Below are 18,919 nucleotides of genomic sequence, written 5' to 3' on the forward strand. Positions count from 1 at the left end.
AGAAAATTAAATATATTATATTTGGTACCTAACTGTTTCCCAAATATATTAGTGCGTGTGTGAATGAATAAATGAGACGTAAAAGGTCAATTTCTTACCTAATTTCTTACTCTTAACCTAATAATTTGTCAGACTCATGTGCGTGACAGCAGAATTTTGAGTACAACGTTTTTATTTACATACAAATGTTTATCATTACGAATACGAATAGTTATAACATGAACACATCTTTTTGGAAGTTATCTTACTCCATATGCAACCCGATTACTAAATGTCCGACATAGGTCCGAAGTAGATGGGGTTCAGGTGTTTGCATGTAGTATAAAAGTCCAAACGATGTCCAATAATTTGTTCAGAAACCCGATGGAACTGCTGCAGGTAAAGTACTGACTGAGTGCTATGCGCCGACTAGTGGTGTGAAGGCTGCATTGCTACTGTAGCCTGGCGTGAGCCTGTGAGTCCGAGTTCAGGGCAAAGCAAAAGATACGGACAAATCGTTTTACACACAGATCTTTTTACAGATTTGCCGCGGCAGAAGTGTGTCAAAATCCACGTGTGCAAAGACAGCCAATCGAGAGCTACCGGCTGATTTTTGCGCACACACAAATCTGAATACAGACACACAAATCTTTTTACACACACACAGATCTTAATACAAACACACAAATCTTTTTACGCACACACAGATCTGAATACAGACACACAAATCTTTTTACGCACACACAGATCTTAATACAGACACACAAATCTTTTTACGCACACACAGATCTGAATACAGACACACAAATCTTTTTACGCACACACAGATTGAGATACGCACACACAAATAATATTGGAACAATAATACCCCCATAATTGTGGTCAACTGGATCAAATTCAGCACTGAGATCCAGTAAAACTCAGACGGTCTTTAGTCTGTAACGGAAACCTGGTTAGCAGGAGTTAAAAGAAACACCAGGGTGCCAGAGAGCATCACGGGAGATGTTAGGACATCAGTTCCAGTTTGATCTGAAAGAGTATTTGGTTTCAGATCTGAAGCCAGACAGGTTTTGGTCCTCAGGTGCGGGCCCAGCTGGACCAGGACAGGAACATCACGGCCCTGGTACCCCGCCAGCCCCTGGAGGTCCACGAGACGGTGGCCGAGTGCATGATCTACGCCAACCACTGGGTGGCCCGCAGGATCCAGGAGGCCTTCCCCTCCACAGCGCTGCTGAGGCGCCACCCGCCGCCCTGCCAGGAGCTGTTCACCCAGCTGGTGGACCTGGCCCAGGCCCGGGGCTTCCCCATGAACACCAGGTGAGGGGGGGGGGTCCGGCGGTCAGGCCTGGACACCCACGTATAGAGATGCACCCATCAGGATTTTGGGGTCCGATCACCAAACTCAAAAATCAGTATCTGCCGATCACCGATCACAGCGTGAAATCCATAAATTGGTCAATATTGTTGTCTCATGTACAACACTGACATTGTATTATTAGGTATAAAAATTAGCAGGTGAAAAAGTATCATGGACTGTTTTATTTCAGGCTGATGTGCCGTACTTCACCCTCTAGAGACTCTTAGAGACGACTCAGTTACAAAGATAAGTGTAGCTACTAGCTTCAGCTTCCTGTTAGCATCTGCCGCGAGTGAGGAAACTCTTGTGAGTGAAACTCTTCACACTAGAATCCAAATGTCACTGGTGAAGCGACTGACAGGACTGTCGTCCTGCATGAGGCTTTGGATGTGACTGTATATATTCTGGTAAAAGTCCAGTGGATATTCATCCGCGAAATATTTATGACGCAGCAGCGCAAACCACGGATCCAAGCAGCTAACGACGCGGCTAAACCCGATGTCTGCTACAACAGAAAGCAGCTGATGAATCCATTACCTTACGATCTAGGTCTCTATTTTTCTTGCTGTTGTTTATACGCCTTAGCGGCAGCCAACTTTTAAACCTCAATATACTCCTTTTGTGTGAGAAACTTTCAAATGTCTTATCAGCTTCGTTGTGTTGAAATTCTTTTATAAAATTCCTCCTCGGGGTATCTCCATTGGACCTTGCAAACTGCAAATTGGTTGTTCTTTTCGGACATTGTAAAACTCCCATACCGGCGAGGCCCCTCAGGACCTGGTCCGAGGTGTGGGAACGCAGCGCTGGCAGAGGTTTGTTGTTGTAAACGTCATCTGATCAGCTGCTTTGAACTATATTTTCCGATCTCTGATCAAAACCAATAGGACCATTATCGGCCGATACCGATCGGTTGCTGATCGGGTGCATCTCTACCCACGAACCCTCACACCTCTGAACTCTGCTCTCCCCCCCAGGACCAACAAGGACCTGGCGGACTCTCTGGAGCGGGCGGCGGACCCCCAGGACCCGCTGGTGAACCGGCTGCTCCGGATGATGGCCACCCAGGCCATGTCCCAGGCCCAGTACTTCTGCACCGGGTCCCAGCCCCAGGACCAGTACTACCACTACGGTAAACTAACCTCAGAACCACTACTACTACTACAGTACTAACCTCAGTACCAGTACTACCACTACGGTAAACTAGTCCCGGTTCTGCTTGTAAGAGCGGCTTCACAGCCAAACTAGCCAGGACCGGTTCTCACCGGTACCAGGTCATGGGACTGACACTGATCCAGTTGGAGTGTTGTTCTTAGGGATGAAGTATTTTAATTTGTGTACTTGCCGATACCGAGTACCGATACAATACTTCTACCACAAAAATAACTAGGCTAAAAATGCTATGAAAAATGCAATGGATTGGAAGACAGGTTTTATTTGCAACAGGTAAATTCAAGAAAAATATAAGGAAATAAGTAGAATTAAAGCTGCAAGCAGCGATGAACGGGCCCTCGCACTCACGTCCACCGCCCCCCATAAGCATATCAGAAATAAACACCACCCACGACTTCCTATGTCAAACCATTCAAAAGTTATAGCAGAAAATAGGGAAAACCAATCAGAAGAAGGGCCGGGGCTTATTCAGGCCAATGAAGGTCAAGGACTCAATACCGAGTCCGATGACACCACCCACAACTCTTTATGTCAAACCATTCAAAAGTTATGGCAGAGAAAAGTATTCTAGGGGGCGCTGTTTAGCCGTTAGGCAACACCCATTAATGCAAACCATGAAATATCAAATTTTTCACCTGGCTTGCGTGCAAAATTTGGTGACTTTTGGAGAACTATCAAATATGGACCAATCAGATGAAGGGGGGTGCGCTTTTTGGCGTCTAGTGTCGCCACGGTAACACTTTTGAAAGAGAAAAGTAATGCGCGTATTCACAGGATGGAGATGTATATTTTGATGTATAACACACCTGGGTGCACGTTACGGTTCGGGCCGCATTAACTGCCAAAGGAATGGCATAAAGTGCTCCAAAATTACGCGATTAATTCAGAATGTTCAAAATGGCCGACTTCCTGTTCGGTTTCGGCCATGACGCCAAGAGACTTTTCTTTAAGTTGCAACATGATACAGGTGGAGGATGGAGGATGGAGACGCACATTTTGATGTATAACACACCTGGGTGCACGTTACGGTTCGGGCCGTATTAACTGCCGAAGGAATGGCATAAATTTTGCCAAAATGACATGATTCATTCAAAATGGCCGACTTCCTGTTCGGTTTCGGGCATGGCGCCAAGAGACTTTTCTTTAAGTTGCAACATGATACAGGTGTGTACCAATTTTCGTTCATGTACGTCAAACCGTATTATGGGGCTTGAAGCACAAAGTTTTTTCTGTCTGAACCAATCAGATGAAGGGTAGGCGCGCTTTTTGGTGACTAGCGTCGCCATGGTAACGCTTTTGAAAGAGAAAAGTAATGCGTGGTGTCGCAGGATGGAGACGCACATTTTGATGTATAACACACCTGGGTGCACGTTACGGTTCGGGCCGTATTAACTGCCGAAGGAATGGCATAAATTTTGCCAAAATGACATGGTTCATTCAAAATGGCCGACTTCCTGTTCGGTTTCGGGCATGGCGCCAAGAGACTTTTCTTTAAGTTGCGCCATGATACAGGTGTGTACCGATTTTCGTGCATGTACGTCAAACCGTATCGTGGGGCTTGAGGCACAAAGTTTTCAAGGGGGCGCTGTTGAGCCATTTTGCCACGCCCATTAATGCAAACCATTAAATATCACATTTTTGGCCACGGTTACATGATGTTTTTTAATTCGGAATTAATTATTCCGAATTAAATAATTCGAAATTAAACTATTTTCCTTAGAGTTTACATGGAAATAGTAATTCTGAATTGAGGTTTACATGGAAAACACGTTTGATCGGCTTTCTCCAATTCCTCTCCAGGTCTTCTGATTGGATAGGGGGGGACCGGAAGTTAAACTACCGGAAGAAAAACAAAACTTAGCCGCTACAACTTTGAAAAGCTCACAATTTTTATGTTTCCTGCCATCTGTTCTTTTAATTATTTCCAGGTCCTCCAAGGTATTTATTAAATAAATGGTCTCTGCTCTTGACCAGCGTTTACTGCGTGTTGCTGTAGCAGTTGTACTCTTTCTCTCTTGCGTTGTGTTAATGAAGAGGCACACACATTAATTTTCTGGCTCCGCTCGTCTTTGTTGGAACCTGGTAATGAACACAGCAGCATTAGTTCCAACAGCCAGTTTCATGGTAACAGCTCCGAACACACACTGAGACAAAACGAAATGAGTTAGCCAGCTACACCACGAGGATTAGCAAAAAGCTAAATGTATCTAGTAATGTCACGGACAACCTGCTCAATAAATCGTCCCACACAAATTGCAACCCACTCGCATCATCACAGAACATTTGTAGTAGTAACCGGAAGCTTAGCTCAACATATCTGTAAACATAAATCACACTTTTACCCATAACAAAGTTATAAAAGTTATTAACGGAGCTTGATACAGGGCGATTCACCACGAGCACCGGAGATGAAAGAGTGAATACTGAATACGGGGTTTCCCCGTCAAATCTCCAGGGCTCAGGAGTGAGTTGTTCAAGTACACACCTCCCACATCGTAAATCTAAATGACAATTTATATTACAGTAAAAGTAACGAAATAAAACAGTTAATAACACAATTACACTACTAGCAGGTGACTGCTGATGAATTAAACTCAGGAATAATAGCCAGACAGCTAGTAATGGCAAGTGGAATCATTAACTCCGTGTTGTGCCACACGGTAGCGGGCTGTTCAGTTATCAGTGGGTTATTAATAATTTTATTTATAATTATTAAAGTAGATTACTTATCAAATTGAATTAATTTGCAGGTGCACCACCTGGGCCTTAACCAGGAAAATTATAACTTTTAACAGCAGAAATCAGTCTCAGAGATTAGGGATTATTCTGCAGAATAGCAAATCTTACTATTATCACTTACAGAATAACAAATGAAGGCGTTAGTTCGGCACTAGCTCTGTCAAACAGCCATTGTGACCAGAATATGTGCAAAGCAACACAAACAACTCATTAAAAATCAATCAGAATGTATTTACATACGGGTACCAAAGCAGATGTAAATAAATACCCAAAATAAATCCTGATGGCACACTACGATAAACATAAAACCATTAACTAACAAGAAAAACAACAACAATAAAAATAGAAATGGAAGTTCAATGCATGGAATGTAAAATTAATCAAAACAATAATAAACACAATCCAACGGTCATGTGCGGTTCAAACATTTAAAGATGGCGGGGCTCTTTGGTATCTTTAAAGATGGTGGCGCCCTAACCACGCCACGTGCAATTAGACCGGATGGCAAACGCGGCGTCTTAAAACGTGAATAACTGGCAGAAACTGGCGACTACAAAATAACGAACACAATAATGATGATAATGATGATGATGTATGCAGTAAACTCGGCTCTGAACACAGATTTAGCTCTGAAACGCTCCAAATTACTGATCACCAGGGCTCACGACCTCACACCTCCTCGGAATCCAGATCGGGAAGCTGCGGGCTTTGTCGACTGCGGGTCGCGTTCCTGCTGGGGGTTTCCCAGTCAGTCTCTCGGCCCCCATCCCTTCCCCAGAAACGAAACGGACTCGTGCCGGGCCATGCTTCCGGATCAACGGAGCCTTCTCAGGCGTTTCTAGGCACGGTGGGGGGGGGCGGTCATTCGTCGCCGTGCGTCCCTGCTCACCGGTCGCCGACGCGCGGGCGTCCGGGCCAGGGATGGCAACTCACAGCTGGGCGAGACGCGGCCGTCCGTACAGGACGGGGAAGGGGGCTTCAGTCGGAGCATTAGGTCGCAGCGATCTCCCGATCTGATGGCCTGGAGTACGTGGGTGGGCTCGGATCTGAGAAACTTAAAGAGGACAGAGTTAGTAGGAGCTGAGCCGCCTCGGAGCAGTGCTCCGAGTCCGCGGCTTCAACGGGCGGGCCCCGCGGGCCTGGTCCGATGCGGGCCTCCCGCCTGCCCCCAGCCAGGGGAGAGAAAGGAGATGGGATCTTTGGCCCGGAGCCAAAGCTGACCAGCTGCTCAGGATGAAAGGTGGAGAGGAAGAGAGTTATACTGAGGCAGCAGCGGCGTTTTGTCCTCCGCACGCTGCGATGACGTCCCCAGCGCCTCGCTTTTGATTGGATGCGCACCTTCTTTAGGCGCCGCCCCCACTCGCAAGGCATGCTGTTCTTGTAGTTTTGGACAAGGCGGCCATTTTAGGAGGCATATTGAAGCTGATCGGGGTTGAACCGACTTTAAAGTTGAAATACGCATTCACAAAATGTTCACAAACATTTATAAGTTCAGAGTTCACATGATCACTGGATGTGGTCCAACATCCATTACACTGCCATCTTGTAACTTTGTTTGGAAAACAAGCCCAGCGCGGAATATAAGCGTCATGGAGACAGACGGGCGAGGGAACGAGCAGAAAGAAAGACCGGAATTAATTTAAAGCGGAATGAGTGTATACATGATCGCGGAAATATTCTATTCGGATTTAAAATCGGAATAAACCACCCACTTACTTCGGAATTCATTTTAATTCGGAATTTCCATTTTCATTCGGAATTAAAGAGGAATTAAACTTCCCATGTAAATGCACTCATTGGCTTGTCATCCAGCGCTATATAAGGGCTTAAAGCCTCCGTTATTTTAACGGCTATATAACGGCTTTGAGCCTCCGTTATTTTAACGGCCTGTGGGTTGTCTCTTTCCATTGTCTGTCTCTTTTGCAGAACCTGAGCTAATGTTGGCTGTTGTCGTCTTGCAGTAGCATTCGCAAACTCTGTATACTCAGCTTTATGATGCGTCTTGAGATGTTTTATCCAGTTGCTGGTATTAAACAACATATTCTCCGCTCCTCCTCTTGACACCTTAGCAGCAGTCTGCCTTGCTTCTGTCTTTTTCCCTTATTTTGAAATATGTCCACAATAGAGGGCTGCATTGGGATTGGGTCCCGCCGGGTCCCGCAGGACCCAACGCAAATCTCGCAGGATCGGGCGGTTTGAATTTTGCTGCGGGCGGGAGCGGGCGGACAAAAAAACACACTGCGGGATCGGGATGTAGTCTAGCGACCAGATGGAAATCAATGACATGGAAAAGAACCTCAAACAAGGTCTTTACAAAACAAAGACAAAGCAAGGCCAGTCAGATATTTGGAGAAACTGCATTTAGTGTTTGTGGGCGCATGTTGGAAGAGAGACGCACGGGATTGGGACCGCAGTCGGTCAGCAGCGCTCTCTTCCTCCACAGCAATGTAATGGCTAAGCGATTCATTTGTTAAATTACAGTAATTTGTTTCATTCATTAACATTGTTTATTTTATGTAGGCTCTAGTCCACACTGCTGACATCCCGCTGCATTAATTGTCGCTATCTTGCCTGAAACTGCGCTGCCATTCTCACTCATGGGTATCACTCTCTTCTCATCACCACGCTGACTGCAGCTCAACATCTCCGCCTAGAGGCGCTAATCCGCAACTACAACAACAATGAATTGGTATCGGAGAATTTTTGCGAGTACGAGTATATGAGAGCAGTATTGGCCCCGATACAGATACCAGTTGTTCTTGAGGCTTTAAAGACCTCCATCCATCATGTACTGTTGGTCCTGGTTCAGGCCGCTGGCACCAGACAGGTAGGGACTTGCTGGTCCCGACTTACCTCCTCCAGACCTTCAAGGGGGGGTACCAGGGTGTTCCCAGGCCCATCAGGAGACATGTCAAACTGGGAAGACCTCCCCTCCAAGGTGTGTGTGTGTGTAAAAAAAGTTCAGGTCATGTCACAAAGGTAAATCAGAGGCCGTCTCTGCGGCTTTTTTATATGCTACCTCTTTAGGTTTGCTTTGACTTTTTTGTTGTAATGTACTGTGTATTAAAGCCGCGGCTCGGGCAGTCCTGGAGGCAAAAACTTGGGTCTGGGAGGAGTTCGGGGAGGCCATGGAGGAAGACTTTCGGTCGGCCTCGAGGAAATTCTGGCGGACCGTTCGGCGCCTCAGAAGGGGGAAGCAGTACTCTGCCGGCACCATTTATGGTGCGGGTGGGGAGCTGTTGACCTCGACTGGGGACATCGTCGGACGGTGGAAGGAATACTTCGAGGATCTCCTCAACCCGACCGACATGCCTTCGACTGAGGAAGCAGAGAGTGAGGACTCTGGGGCGTGCTCATCCATCACCCAAGCCGAGGTCACTGAGGTGGTTCATAAGCTCCTCAGTGGCACCGGGGGTGGATGAGGTTCGCCCTGAGTACCTCAAGTCTCTGGATGTCGTAGGGCTGTCTTGGTTGACACGCCTCTGCGACATTGAATGGAGGAAGGGGACAGTACCGCTGGAGTGGCAAACCGGGGTGGTGTTCCCTCTGTTTAAAAAGGGGGACCGGAGAGTGTGTTCCAACTACAGGGGGATCACACTTCTCAGCCTCCCCGGGAAAGTCTACTCCAGGGTACTGGAGAGGAGAATACGGACGATAGTTGAACCTCGGATTCAGGAGGAACAATGTGGTTTTCTACCCGGTCGTGGAACACTGGACCAACTCTACACCCTCCGGAGGGTGCTCGAGGGTTCATGGGAATTTGCCCAACCAGTCTACATGTGCTTTGTGGATCTGGAGAAGGCATTTGACCGTGTCCCTCGTGTCATTCTGTGGGTGCTCAGTGAGTATGGAGTCCGGGGCCCTCTATTAAGGGCTGTCCGGTCTCTGTATGACCGGAGCAGGAGTTAGGTTCTCATTGCCGGCAGTAGCTCAGACTTGTTCCCGGTGAATGTTGGACTCCAGCAGGGCTGCCCTTTGTCACCGGTCCTGTTCATAATTTTTATGGACAGGATTTCTAGGCGCAGCCAGGGGCCGGAGGGGATCCGGTTTGGGAACCACAGGATTTCATCTCTGCTTTTTGCAGATGACGTTGTCCTGTTGGCTTCATCGGACCGGGACCTTCAGCATGTGCTGGGGCGGTTTGAGGCCGAGTGCGACGCGGCAGGGATGAGAATCAGCACCGGGAGAGGGTAGCATGCCTTCTCCGGGTGGGTGGAGAAGTCCTGCCTCAGGTGGAGGAGTTCAAGTATCTCAGGGTCTTGTTCACGAGTGAGGGAACGTTGGAACATGAGATTGACAGACGGATCGGTGCAGCGTCCGCAGTTATGCGGTCGATGTACCGGACCGTCGTGGTGAAGAAGGAGCTGAGTCGAAAGCTGAAGCTCTCGATTTACCCCTCAATCTACGCACCTACCCTCACCTATGGTCATGAACTTTGGGTAGTGACCGAAAGGACAAGATCGCGGATACAAGCGGCCGAGATGAGTTTCCTCCGCAGGGTGGCTGGACGCTCCCTTAGAGATGAGTTTCCTCCCTTAAAGGTATTGTGACATCATTTTTAACATGCTTTTAACACTATTAAAAGTCTTGGCCAACATCCCTCAAATGTGTCTAAAAGGGTTTAACAAGAAAAACTTCACTCCAGTACTCCATTCCTGGCTTTTTATGACGGTGTTTTTTTGCGTCGTGAAAAACGCTTCCTTTTCCCCCTTTCCTGTCAATCATTGCTCCGCTCCTCCTCCAAACCTCCTCCAACCCAACCATACGCTCACAGCGGCGTCGGAGAGTTAAGCCGGGAGCGACAGGCGAAGCATGCACGGAAAAGCAGCAGGGCGAACCACAGCAAACAATCATAAAAATAAAGGCATGCAAGCAGCACTGTCCCCTTATCTTAAGTCCAGTCAGTGGCCGCGGGTCTTCTTAGCAGTTGTCCTCCGGTGATGAGAACAAAAGAGGCTCTAAACAGCTCCGTGTTAAGCCTGATTTATGGTTCCGCGTTAAATCGACGCAGAGCCTACCCCGTAGGGTTCAGCGTACGGTGCGCGTCGCCGCGTAACCCTACGCCGTAGGCTCTGCGCCGGTGTAACGCGGAACCATAAATCAGCCTTTATGGTGCACTGGAGAGGAGAGGAGGCAGGGAGCTGGGTGGAGGGGGCGGTGATTTAGCGGGGCGTGACGTCACGTTCTGCCACCAAACCACGTGCGCCGTTTTTGCATAGTTATGCGGAAAATCCCAGAAAGCACACAATACACTGAATGTTAAAAGTTCGTTGTTTTTTGGGTGTAATTGATGTCAAGACACCCAACAAAACACAAAAAATCAAGAAAAATTTGTTTTTCATGTCACAATACCTTTAAAGATGAGTTTCCTCCGCAGGGTGGCTGGACGCTCCCTGAGAGATGAGTTTCCTCCGCAGGGTGGCTGGACGCTCCCTTAGAGATAGGGTGAGGAGTTCGGTCACCCGGGAGGAGCTCGGAGTCGAGCAGCTACTCCTTCACATTGAGAGGAGTCAGCTGAGGTGGGTTGGACATCTGTGCCAGATCCTCCTGGACGCCTCCCTAGGGAGGTGTTCCAGGCATGTCCCTCTGGGAGGAGACCCCGGGGAAGACCCAGGACACGCTGGAGAGACTATGTCTCTTGGCTGGCCTGGGAACGCCTCGGACTCCCCTCGGAAGAGCTGGAGGAAGAGCTGGAGGAAGTGTCTGGGGTGAAGGAAGTCTGGGCATCTCTGCTGAGACTGCTGCCCCCGCGACCCGGGAACGGATAAGCGGCGGACGATGGATGGATGGATGGATGGATGGATGGATGGATGTACTGTGTATTACGTCTTGGACCCCAGGAAGAATAGCTGCAGTTTTGCTGGAGCTAACGGGGATCCAAATAAAACTATAAAACTAAGGGGCGCAGCTGGTAGTGCAGCCGTCTCACAGCAAGAAGGTCCTGGGTTCAATTCCCGCCGGGGACGCTGTGGGCGCTGAAGTGCGTGTTAGTTCCCCCATGACTTCAGCACCCACACCCTGGGTGGGGTTGGTGAAAGGGCCTTTCTGTGTGGATTTTGCATGTTCTCCCCGTGTTCCCTTGGGTAGCTAATGTGAGCTACTGTGAGAATGTGAGCTACTCACAAAAACATGCAGCAGTCCTGGGCTATACTGCCCCCTCTGGCCAACCGGGGAACAGATGGGGTGGGAGGATCTGGCCGGAATAACGTGATCCTTCCACGCGCTACGTCCGGCCGGAGAAGCCCCACCCTGTCTGGTGAAAAGATGCGGCCTGCTCACTCCTCAGGTTAAGGAGGAGACCTGAGCTCAGTGCAGGGACTCCCGGGGTTGGTAGAGGGAGCAACGACCAGGACTGTCTTAGGCAGGAGCACTGGGTGATATAATGGGAAAAAAATCAGGGATAAAAATAAAAAAACAAAAAACAAACTATAATTAAAAACTATTGGTCTTTGACCGGTACCGGCGTGTTGAAGGGTTCTGGTTTGTGTTCCAGGTCTGGCTCTGGACCGCTACACTCACTTCACCTCTCCCATCCGCCGCTACGCCGATGTGGTGGTGCACCGCCTCCTGACGGCAGCGCTGGAGCTGGAGGGGGGGGCGGCCCCGGCCCCGGCCCGGGCCCTGGGCGGGAACAAAGAGATGGAGGAAACGGCTCAGCACATCAACAACAAGAACCGGGTCAGAGCGCCGCACCGGTTCTGTGGTTCCCCCTGTCCCCCCAGGACGACTCCTCTGACCCCTGACCCCTGTCCCTCTCTCCCAGGCGGCCCAGCGGGCCCAGAACCTGTCCACCGGGTTGTTCCAGTGTCTTTTCTTCAAGGACAGAGATCCTCAGACGGACCCGCGCTGCCTGGCCGACGCCATCATCTACGCCGTCCGGGACAACGGAGTCCTGGTCTTCGTCCCAGAGTAAGAACCGTACAACGGAGTCCTGGGGCCTCATTTATAAAAGAGTGTGTAGGATCCATACTAAAAGTGCACGTAACCCAAAAGCTGAAAATGAGTTCGACATGTTGTGGATGAGGTGGAGGGCCAGGAAAACCACATTATTTGGTGGTCACAGTAAAAGTAAAAAAGTATATATTTGATTTGATTTGGTTTATTTTATATTTGTACATGTAAAAAAAAAAAAAAAAAAGAAACAACACTTCATGAGAAGTTTAAGAAAACAACAAAACAAAGAATTTCATCCTTTAAAACTTGCTATCTTGATTTACATGTGCCAAAAAAGGAGTAGGATGAAGTGTAAACTTATTTAGTCCTACCCCCATTCACTGATCATTACAAATATATAAATAGTATAAAAGAAAGCGAGTGAGTGACACGTCGTTGCTGCGCTAAACGCTGTGAGTTCCACGGACAGATGGTGCAGAAAAAAAAGAAGTGGTGTGATTTGAAGGTGGAGGCCAAGAGGTACGGAGCCCCTAAAGGGGCACAGATTTTTTTTATATATATAATGAGTTTTACGTGCGCGCGTGAAACCTTTAAGGCTGATTTATGGTTCTGCGTTACACCAACGCAGACCCTACGCCGTAGGACTGCGTCGTTTTACTACGGAACCATAATTTAGGCTTACGCCCGCGTGTAAAGATTTCACGCGCACGTAAAACTCATATATGAAAAAAATCTGAGTCCCTTTAGGGGCTCCGTAGAGTGGTCCAGCACTATTTGTTCTGTCTGTGTGGGGCTGGTTGGAAGCGGCCGGTGGGTGACGAGGAGGTTCCCGGCGTGTCCTGCACTGCGGCTGCAGCAGCAGCACCAGCACCAGAGTCCTGACTGACGCTGAGCTGACACAGAGGGACACGATCAGCGCTATTATATTATAAGTCTGATATGTGATGACATTATTAAGAGTATGACATGAATCTGGCTTCATTTCACCACCTCACCGGCTGCGTCGCCAGTTCCCCATATCTTCAAAATGTTCCTTCGGGAGGGTCAGGGTTGGCGTAGAGATATGCACATTTTCAACCTTTGCGTAGAAGGTGGCTTGCGCATCTTTCAAGACCTGTTTTGTGCGCAAGCAAGCTTTATAAATGAGGCCCCTGGTCTTGGTCCCAGAGTAAGAACCGTACAACGGCATGCTGGGTTTCGTCCCAGAGTAAGAACCGTACCTCGTTAGTTTTCCTGTCAAACGTCAAACCAACATCCCAACTTCCTGGTTGAGGCAGGGCTTAAAGTAATAAAAAAATCCTGAGCCTGAACCTTTTTTCCGGGAGCGGGGGCACATGCGCTCTGCAATTTGGCAAGCAACAAAAATTACATGATTTTAATATTATTTTCCTTTGCACTATGGATGCTTTTGATATCAAGTTTCGCTAGTTGTCATTGTGTTTGACGGGGTATAAGATGACCTACAATATAAAATATGAATATTTGAAATTAAAGGTAATGATGTTATAAGGGCAGGTGAAACTCAGGCAGGCATATATATATATGTATGTATGTATGTATGTATGTGTGTATATATATATATGTGTGTATATATATATATATATATATATATATCAGGGTGCTTGCGCAAGTCTTGAAAGTCTTAATAAGTATGGAATTTTGAAACACTGTTTTCCAGACCTTGAAAAGTCTTGAATTTTGTGTGAAAGTCTTAATAAAGTATGGGGAAAAATATATGGTAAAATTTTACAGTATGCTCAAAGGCATTGTGAAATGAGAAATAGAAAGGTAGGCTATAAAACTTATAATAATATTTATTTAACTATAAACTATAAAAATGGTTTATTTTTTGTTGTTATTTGAGCTAGGTCAAATATGCACTTTTATGTGTTTTGATACATCTTGTTCAGAAGTTAAAATGAGATAACATAAAGATAAGATCAGTCATGTCAAGGACAGAAAAAATAAGATGCGAGTGAAGAGACTGAATTCTACATTCATTCATCCATCCATTCATGTGTTTTTATAGTTAGTCTTTGTGACACTTGTTTGATGTGAAATTCATGTACTTGTGATTTTCATGTTTTGAAACGTTTTCATCAGTAAAAACATAATTTACTGTGAATAATGCAGTTCATTGAATACTAGCCTATAAAAAATTCTAACAAACATTTCTAATAAACACCATTGGTACAATCTCAACCAATGAAGTAGGCAGTAGGCACACAAGTATACAAGTACGTAAAGTTAAGGTCTTGGGAAAAAAAATATCAGTTTTAAAAAAGTCTGGGAAAAGTCTGGAATTTTAATGTGGAAAAAGAGCAAGCACCCTGATATACATATATATATATATATATATATATATATATATATATATATATATATATATATATACATATATATATATATATATGTATGTGTGTGTGTGTGTGTGTGTGTGTGTGTATATATATAAAATCACTTCCAGTATTTATTTTTTTTTTAATTTACAAAACACTAATTTTTAACCTTTTATTTAACCAGGAATAATTTCACTGAGATTCGGAATCTCTTCTGGCCAAGAGGGCAGCACAGTAGGTCCACATAAAATACGCACTTGAACAACAACAACAACAAACATAATGACGGCTAAACCAGTTTGGCAACTCACATCATTACAGCATAATCACCAGCTGCGTTTGCTGAGAGAACATGTGTACAATAGTTGAATAGTCCTCGATCATAGCTTTAAAATCATCATACTTGGGAGATTTTTAACTTTTTTAACTTTTTTTTACGTTTTTTTTTTAACTCTGGTGCTGTGCCATTTGTATTCATATAACTGACATGCTGATTAGAAATGGTCAGGTTCGTCAAAGCTTTTTATCAACAGCTATTCTTTTTACATAGATTTACAAGCGGTTGAGCAATAGTGAAGGATACATCATGTTCAGCAATGAACGAGCAACAGGGGTGTAGCATCACAAACCCGGTCAATGTTTTTTTTAAATAAGGTTAAGGTTCTACTACATTTCAAATCCCTCTCCAACTTATTCCAAACAGCCACCAGTTTGGTGTTGGTTCTGATTGTTGATTTCCTGTATCTGCTCTCTCCTCTGAGGTTGGAATGGCTTTGTCTTAAATTAAACATGTTTTGAATACAGTCTGGCAGCATGTTCTTGTTGATTTTGAACATAAGCTGTGCAGTTTTGAAGTCCACCAGTTCATTGAATTTGAGCTCATTTGTGTCTATAAATAATTGGTTGGTTGGGTGCTTGTATCCAACCTTGTTTGGTTGACACTTTGATTAGGTTGATTTCCAAAAATAATAAATTTAGTTTTACTTATATTTAATGATAACTTATTCACATCAAACCACTTTTTATTTTTTTAAGTTCAGTTTCTACTGTATTAAGGAGCTTTTCTAGGTGTTTAAAAAAATGTTGTGTGTGTGTGTAAATGGTATCAAGATGGCGCCAGTGTGTGTGGCACGCCGTCTGTTGCTCCCACTTTTATCCGTGTTTTTAGTGTTTTTAAGCCTTGACACTTCCAGAGTCGAGTCCCTACTGGTGTATGATCACCAGTACCTTTTGGATTTACGAAGAAATGTCAGAGATCTAAGTGCTTTTAATCATGGTGGTGGACAGAAAACTTTACCTCCGCTCCTATCGAAAATCCCGGCTTACCTTGTGCGGGCCTCAGCGCTGCCTCCCCGGCGGAAACGCCCATGCCGCCGCGGTAAACATGGTGGTCGTCTGGTCAAAGTAAGGATCTGCCTGGCTCGCTCCGCGTATGTCTCCCGGACTGTACCCCATGGATCTTTGTATCCTTTCACGCTGTCCCGGCGTTTCCTCGATCCTATTGAGAGCTGTCTGGTACCTGTCACCTGCTCGGATGACGTAGCTCTTCTCCAGCTGCGGAATCCCCTCTCCCCGCGGCTCCGCCAGCGAGGGATTAATCCCCACAATCTGAGGACGCCGCTCCGAGTTCAGCGTTCTTCTTCTGGATCACAAGTTCCAGCTCCGACCAGAGTTGGCCTGGTTAACGCCAGATCGCTGGCAAACAAAACTTTTATCCTGAGGGATTTATTCAACTCCCGGGATTTGGATTTCCTCTGCGTAACGGAGACGTGGATCAACGCTGGTGAGCTCAGCCCACTTGTTGAACTTTTACCGGCCGATTGCTCCATTTTTAACTCCCCGCGGGCACTGGGCCGAGGTGGAGGAACGGCGACTGTTTTTAAAGCATCTTTTAATTGCAAACAGTATCCTACATCCTTCTCGAGTTTTGAGCTGACTGTCTTTGAGGTTGGCCGCGCGGACCCGGTGCTCTGCGCCGTCATCTACCGCCCTCCAAAATATAATGAGTTCATAAGTGACTTTTCAAACTTCCTTTCAGAAGTGATGTTTAAATATGATCGTGTCCTTATCGTCTGTGATTTTAATCTTCACGTCTGCTGTCCGGAAAAGCCGATGGTGAAGGACTTTTTAAACATCGTGGACTCTTTTAACTTAAAGCAGTGTGTGTCTGGCCCCACACATGAGCACGGGCATACACTTGACTTGGTCCTCTCTCATGGTCTGACTGTGTCCAGCCTAGAGATCGGGGAGTGTGTGTTCTCTGACCATGCTCCAATTTTATTCAGCATAGACTTCTCCTGTGTGGCAGTCAAACATCGCGCTCCTGTCCGGCTCCGTCGGGCTTTTAACCCCCTCACTGCCGGCAACTTCTCTGCTGTCTCCATCCGTCCCGCTCCAGCCTCTGCTGATACGGAGGAGCTCTGCTCCTGGTTTGACTCTTCCTGCCTTTCCATATTGGACTCTGTGGCTCCTCTAAAACCCAGGCAGCCTAAGGCTAGACTCGAACCCTGGTTCAATGACAGAACCCGTGCAGCCAGACGGGAATGTCGCAGAGTCGAACGCAAGTGGAAGAAGGACAAGCTGCAGGTCTCATTTCAGATTTTAAAGGACTCCTGAGGCTCTTATCAAAACACTGTCGAGGAGTCTAAGAGACAGTATTTGTCACGGATTATTACTGAAAACTGCAAGAACCCTCGTGTTCTTTTCAGAACAATTGATTCTGTCCTGAATGCCCCACAGCCTGTTTGTTTAGAAACATCCGTTTCTGTGTGTAACAATTTTCTGCACTTTTTTATTGACAAGATTGTCTCTACAAGAGCTCTTATTTCTCCACCTGCCATTGACCCCTCTGTCTCTGTTTTTAGCTCAGCTGTGTTCAACAGTTTTGAACCAGTGTTTCTGTCAATGTAAGAGTATGTGGTGGCCCATATTAAACCGTCAGGCTCCCCTCCTGATGTGGTCCCCCCACACTTCTTTAAGGAAGTTTTTCCTACTATAGGGTGGGCCATTTTGATGATCATAAATAGAAGCCTATCATCTGGTGTTGTCCCTGCAATCTTCAAACATGCAGTAGTAGAGCCTCTGCTGAAGAAGCCTGGTCTTGACAGCACTGTGTTAGCAAATTCCAGGCCCATTTCCCAAATGACAGTGGCAACTACGCAGTACTTGTTCTGCTTGACTTGACCGCTGCTTTCGACACTGTAGACCACAAGATTCTGTTGAATCGTCTACAGCAGCTAGTGGGTGTTGATGGTAGCGCCTTGGACTGGTTCAGGTCTTATCTAGCAGACAGGTCAATGTGTGTCAGTCTTGGGGTCTTTGAATCCTCCCCTGCTCCGCTCTTATACGGGGTCCCACAGGGCTCAATTTTAGGACCCCTGCTTTTTTCTTTATACATGCTTCCTCTAGGATCTATTTTACGAAAGCATGGTATTGACTTTCACTGTTATGCCGATGACTGCCAGATATATGTCCCCCTTAGGAAGAGTGATGCCTTCTCCCTCAAACCCCTGCTGGCATGTCTTGATGACATCAAAGCCTGGATGGCCCTAAACTTTTTAAATTTTAATGAAAAGAAAACAGAGGTGATTGTGTTTAGCCCTAGCAGCTTCTGCTCTTCCTCCTCTGTCGATCTGGGTCCTTTGGCAGTTCATGCAAAGTCTTCTGTGACTAACTTAGGTTTTAAAATTGACAGTGATTTTAAACTGGAGAGCCAAGTTAGCGCAGTAGTTAGGTCAGGTTTCTTCCACCTTAGGCGGCTGGCTAAGGTGAAGCCTTTTTTATCGCAAAAGCACTTTGAAACAGTAATCCACGCCTTCATCACGTCTCGGCTGGATTACTGTAACTCTCTTTATCTTGGACTCAGCCAGTCCTCTCTTGCGCGTCTCCAGTTAGTTCAGAACGCTGCCGCTTGTCTGCTAACTGGAACGCGTAAGAGAGAACACATTACGCCCATACTGGCCTCCCTCCACTGGCTGCCTGTGCGTTTTAGAATCCATTTTAAGATTCTTTTATTTGTTTTTAAATCTTTAAATGGTCTTGCTCCTCCCTACCTCTCGAAGCTTCTTCACCCCCACGCCCCCGCCCGGTGCCTCAGGTCAGCTGACCAGCTGCTCCTCGGGGTACCGAGGTCCAAACGAACGCTCAGAGGGGACCGAGCCTTCTCTGTTGCTGCCCCCAAGTTGTGGAACATTTTACCTCGGCACATCAGACAGGCCTCCTCACTGTCTGCTTTTAAAACTGACCACCCATTTTTACGCATTGGCTTTTAACCCAGTATGAGACCTCACTCTGTTTTTAGTGGTTTTATGTAATTTTATTTGTTTATTTAATTGTTTTTATTGTCTTTTATCGTTGATTGTGTGTCCTCTCATGTACAGCACTTTGTTTCAGCTGTAGTTGTTTTAAAGCGCTTTATAAATAAAGTTGAGTTGAGTGTTTA

The 18,919-nt window shown here is 46.4% G+C and overlaps 1 protein-coding gene across 1 annotated transcript in view; it reads left to right on the forward strand.

Moving 5' to 3' along the window:
* Positions 1-18,919, forward strand: part of dis3l (DIS3 like exosome 3'-5' exoribonuclease) — a 53,042-nt gene that overhangs the window by 25,946 nt on the left and 8,177 nt on the right. Inside the window, exons 13-16 of the mRNA XM_061715381.1 lie at positions 1,061-1,296; positions 2,311-2,465; positions 11,739-11,923; positions 12,009-12,154. Of these exons, the coding sequence (XP_061571365.1) occupies positions 1,061-1,296; positions 2,311-2,465; positions 11,739-11,923; positions 12,009-12,154 (722 nt within the window). The remainder of the gene's footprint in view (positions 1-1,060; positions 1,297-2,310; positions 2,466-11,738; positions 11,924-12,008; positions 12,155-18,919) is intronic.

Source organism: Cololabis saira, chromosome 3, assembly GCF_033807715.1.
Source record: "Cololabis saira isolate AMF1-May2022 chromosome 3, fColSai1.1, whole genome shotgun sequence".
In the NCBI taxonomy this organism is placed as follows: Eukaryota; Metazoa; Chordata; class Actinopteri; order Beloniformes; family Belonidae; genus Cololabis; species Cololabis saira.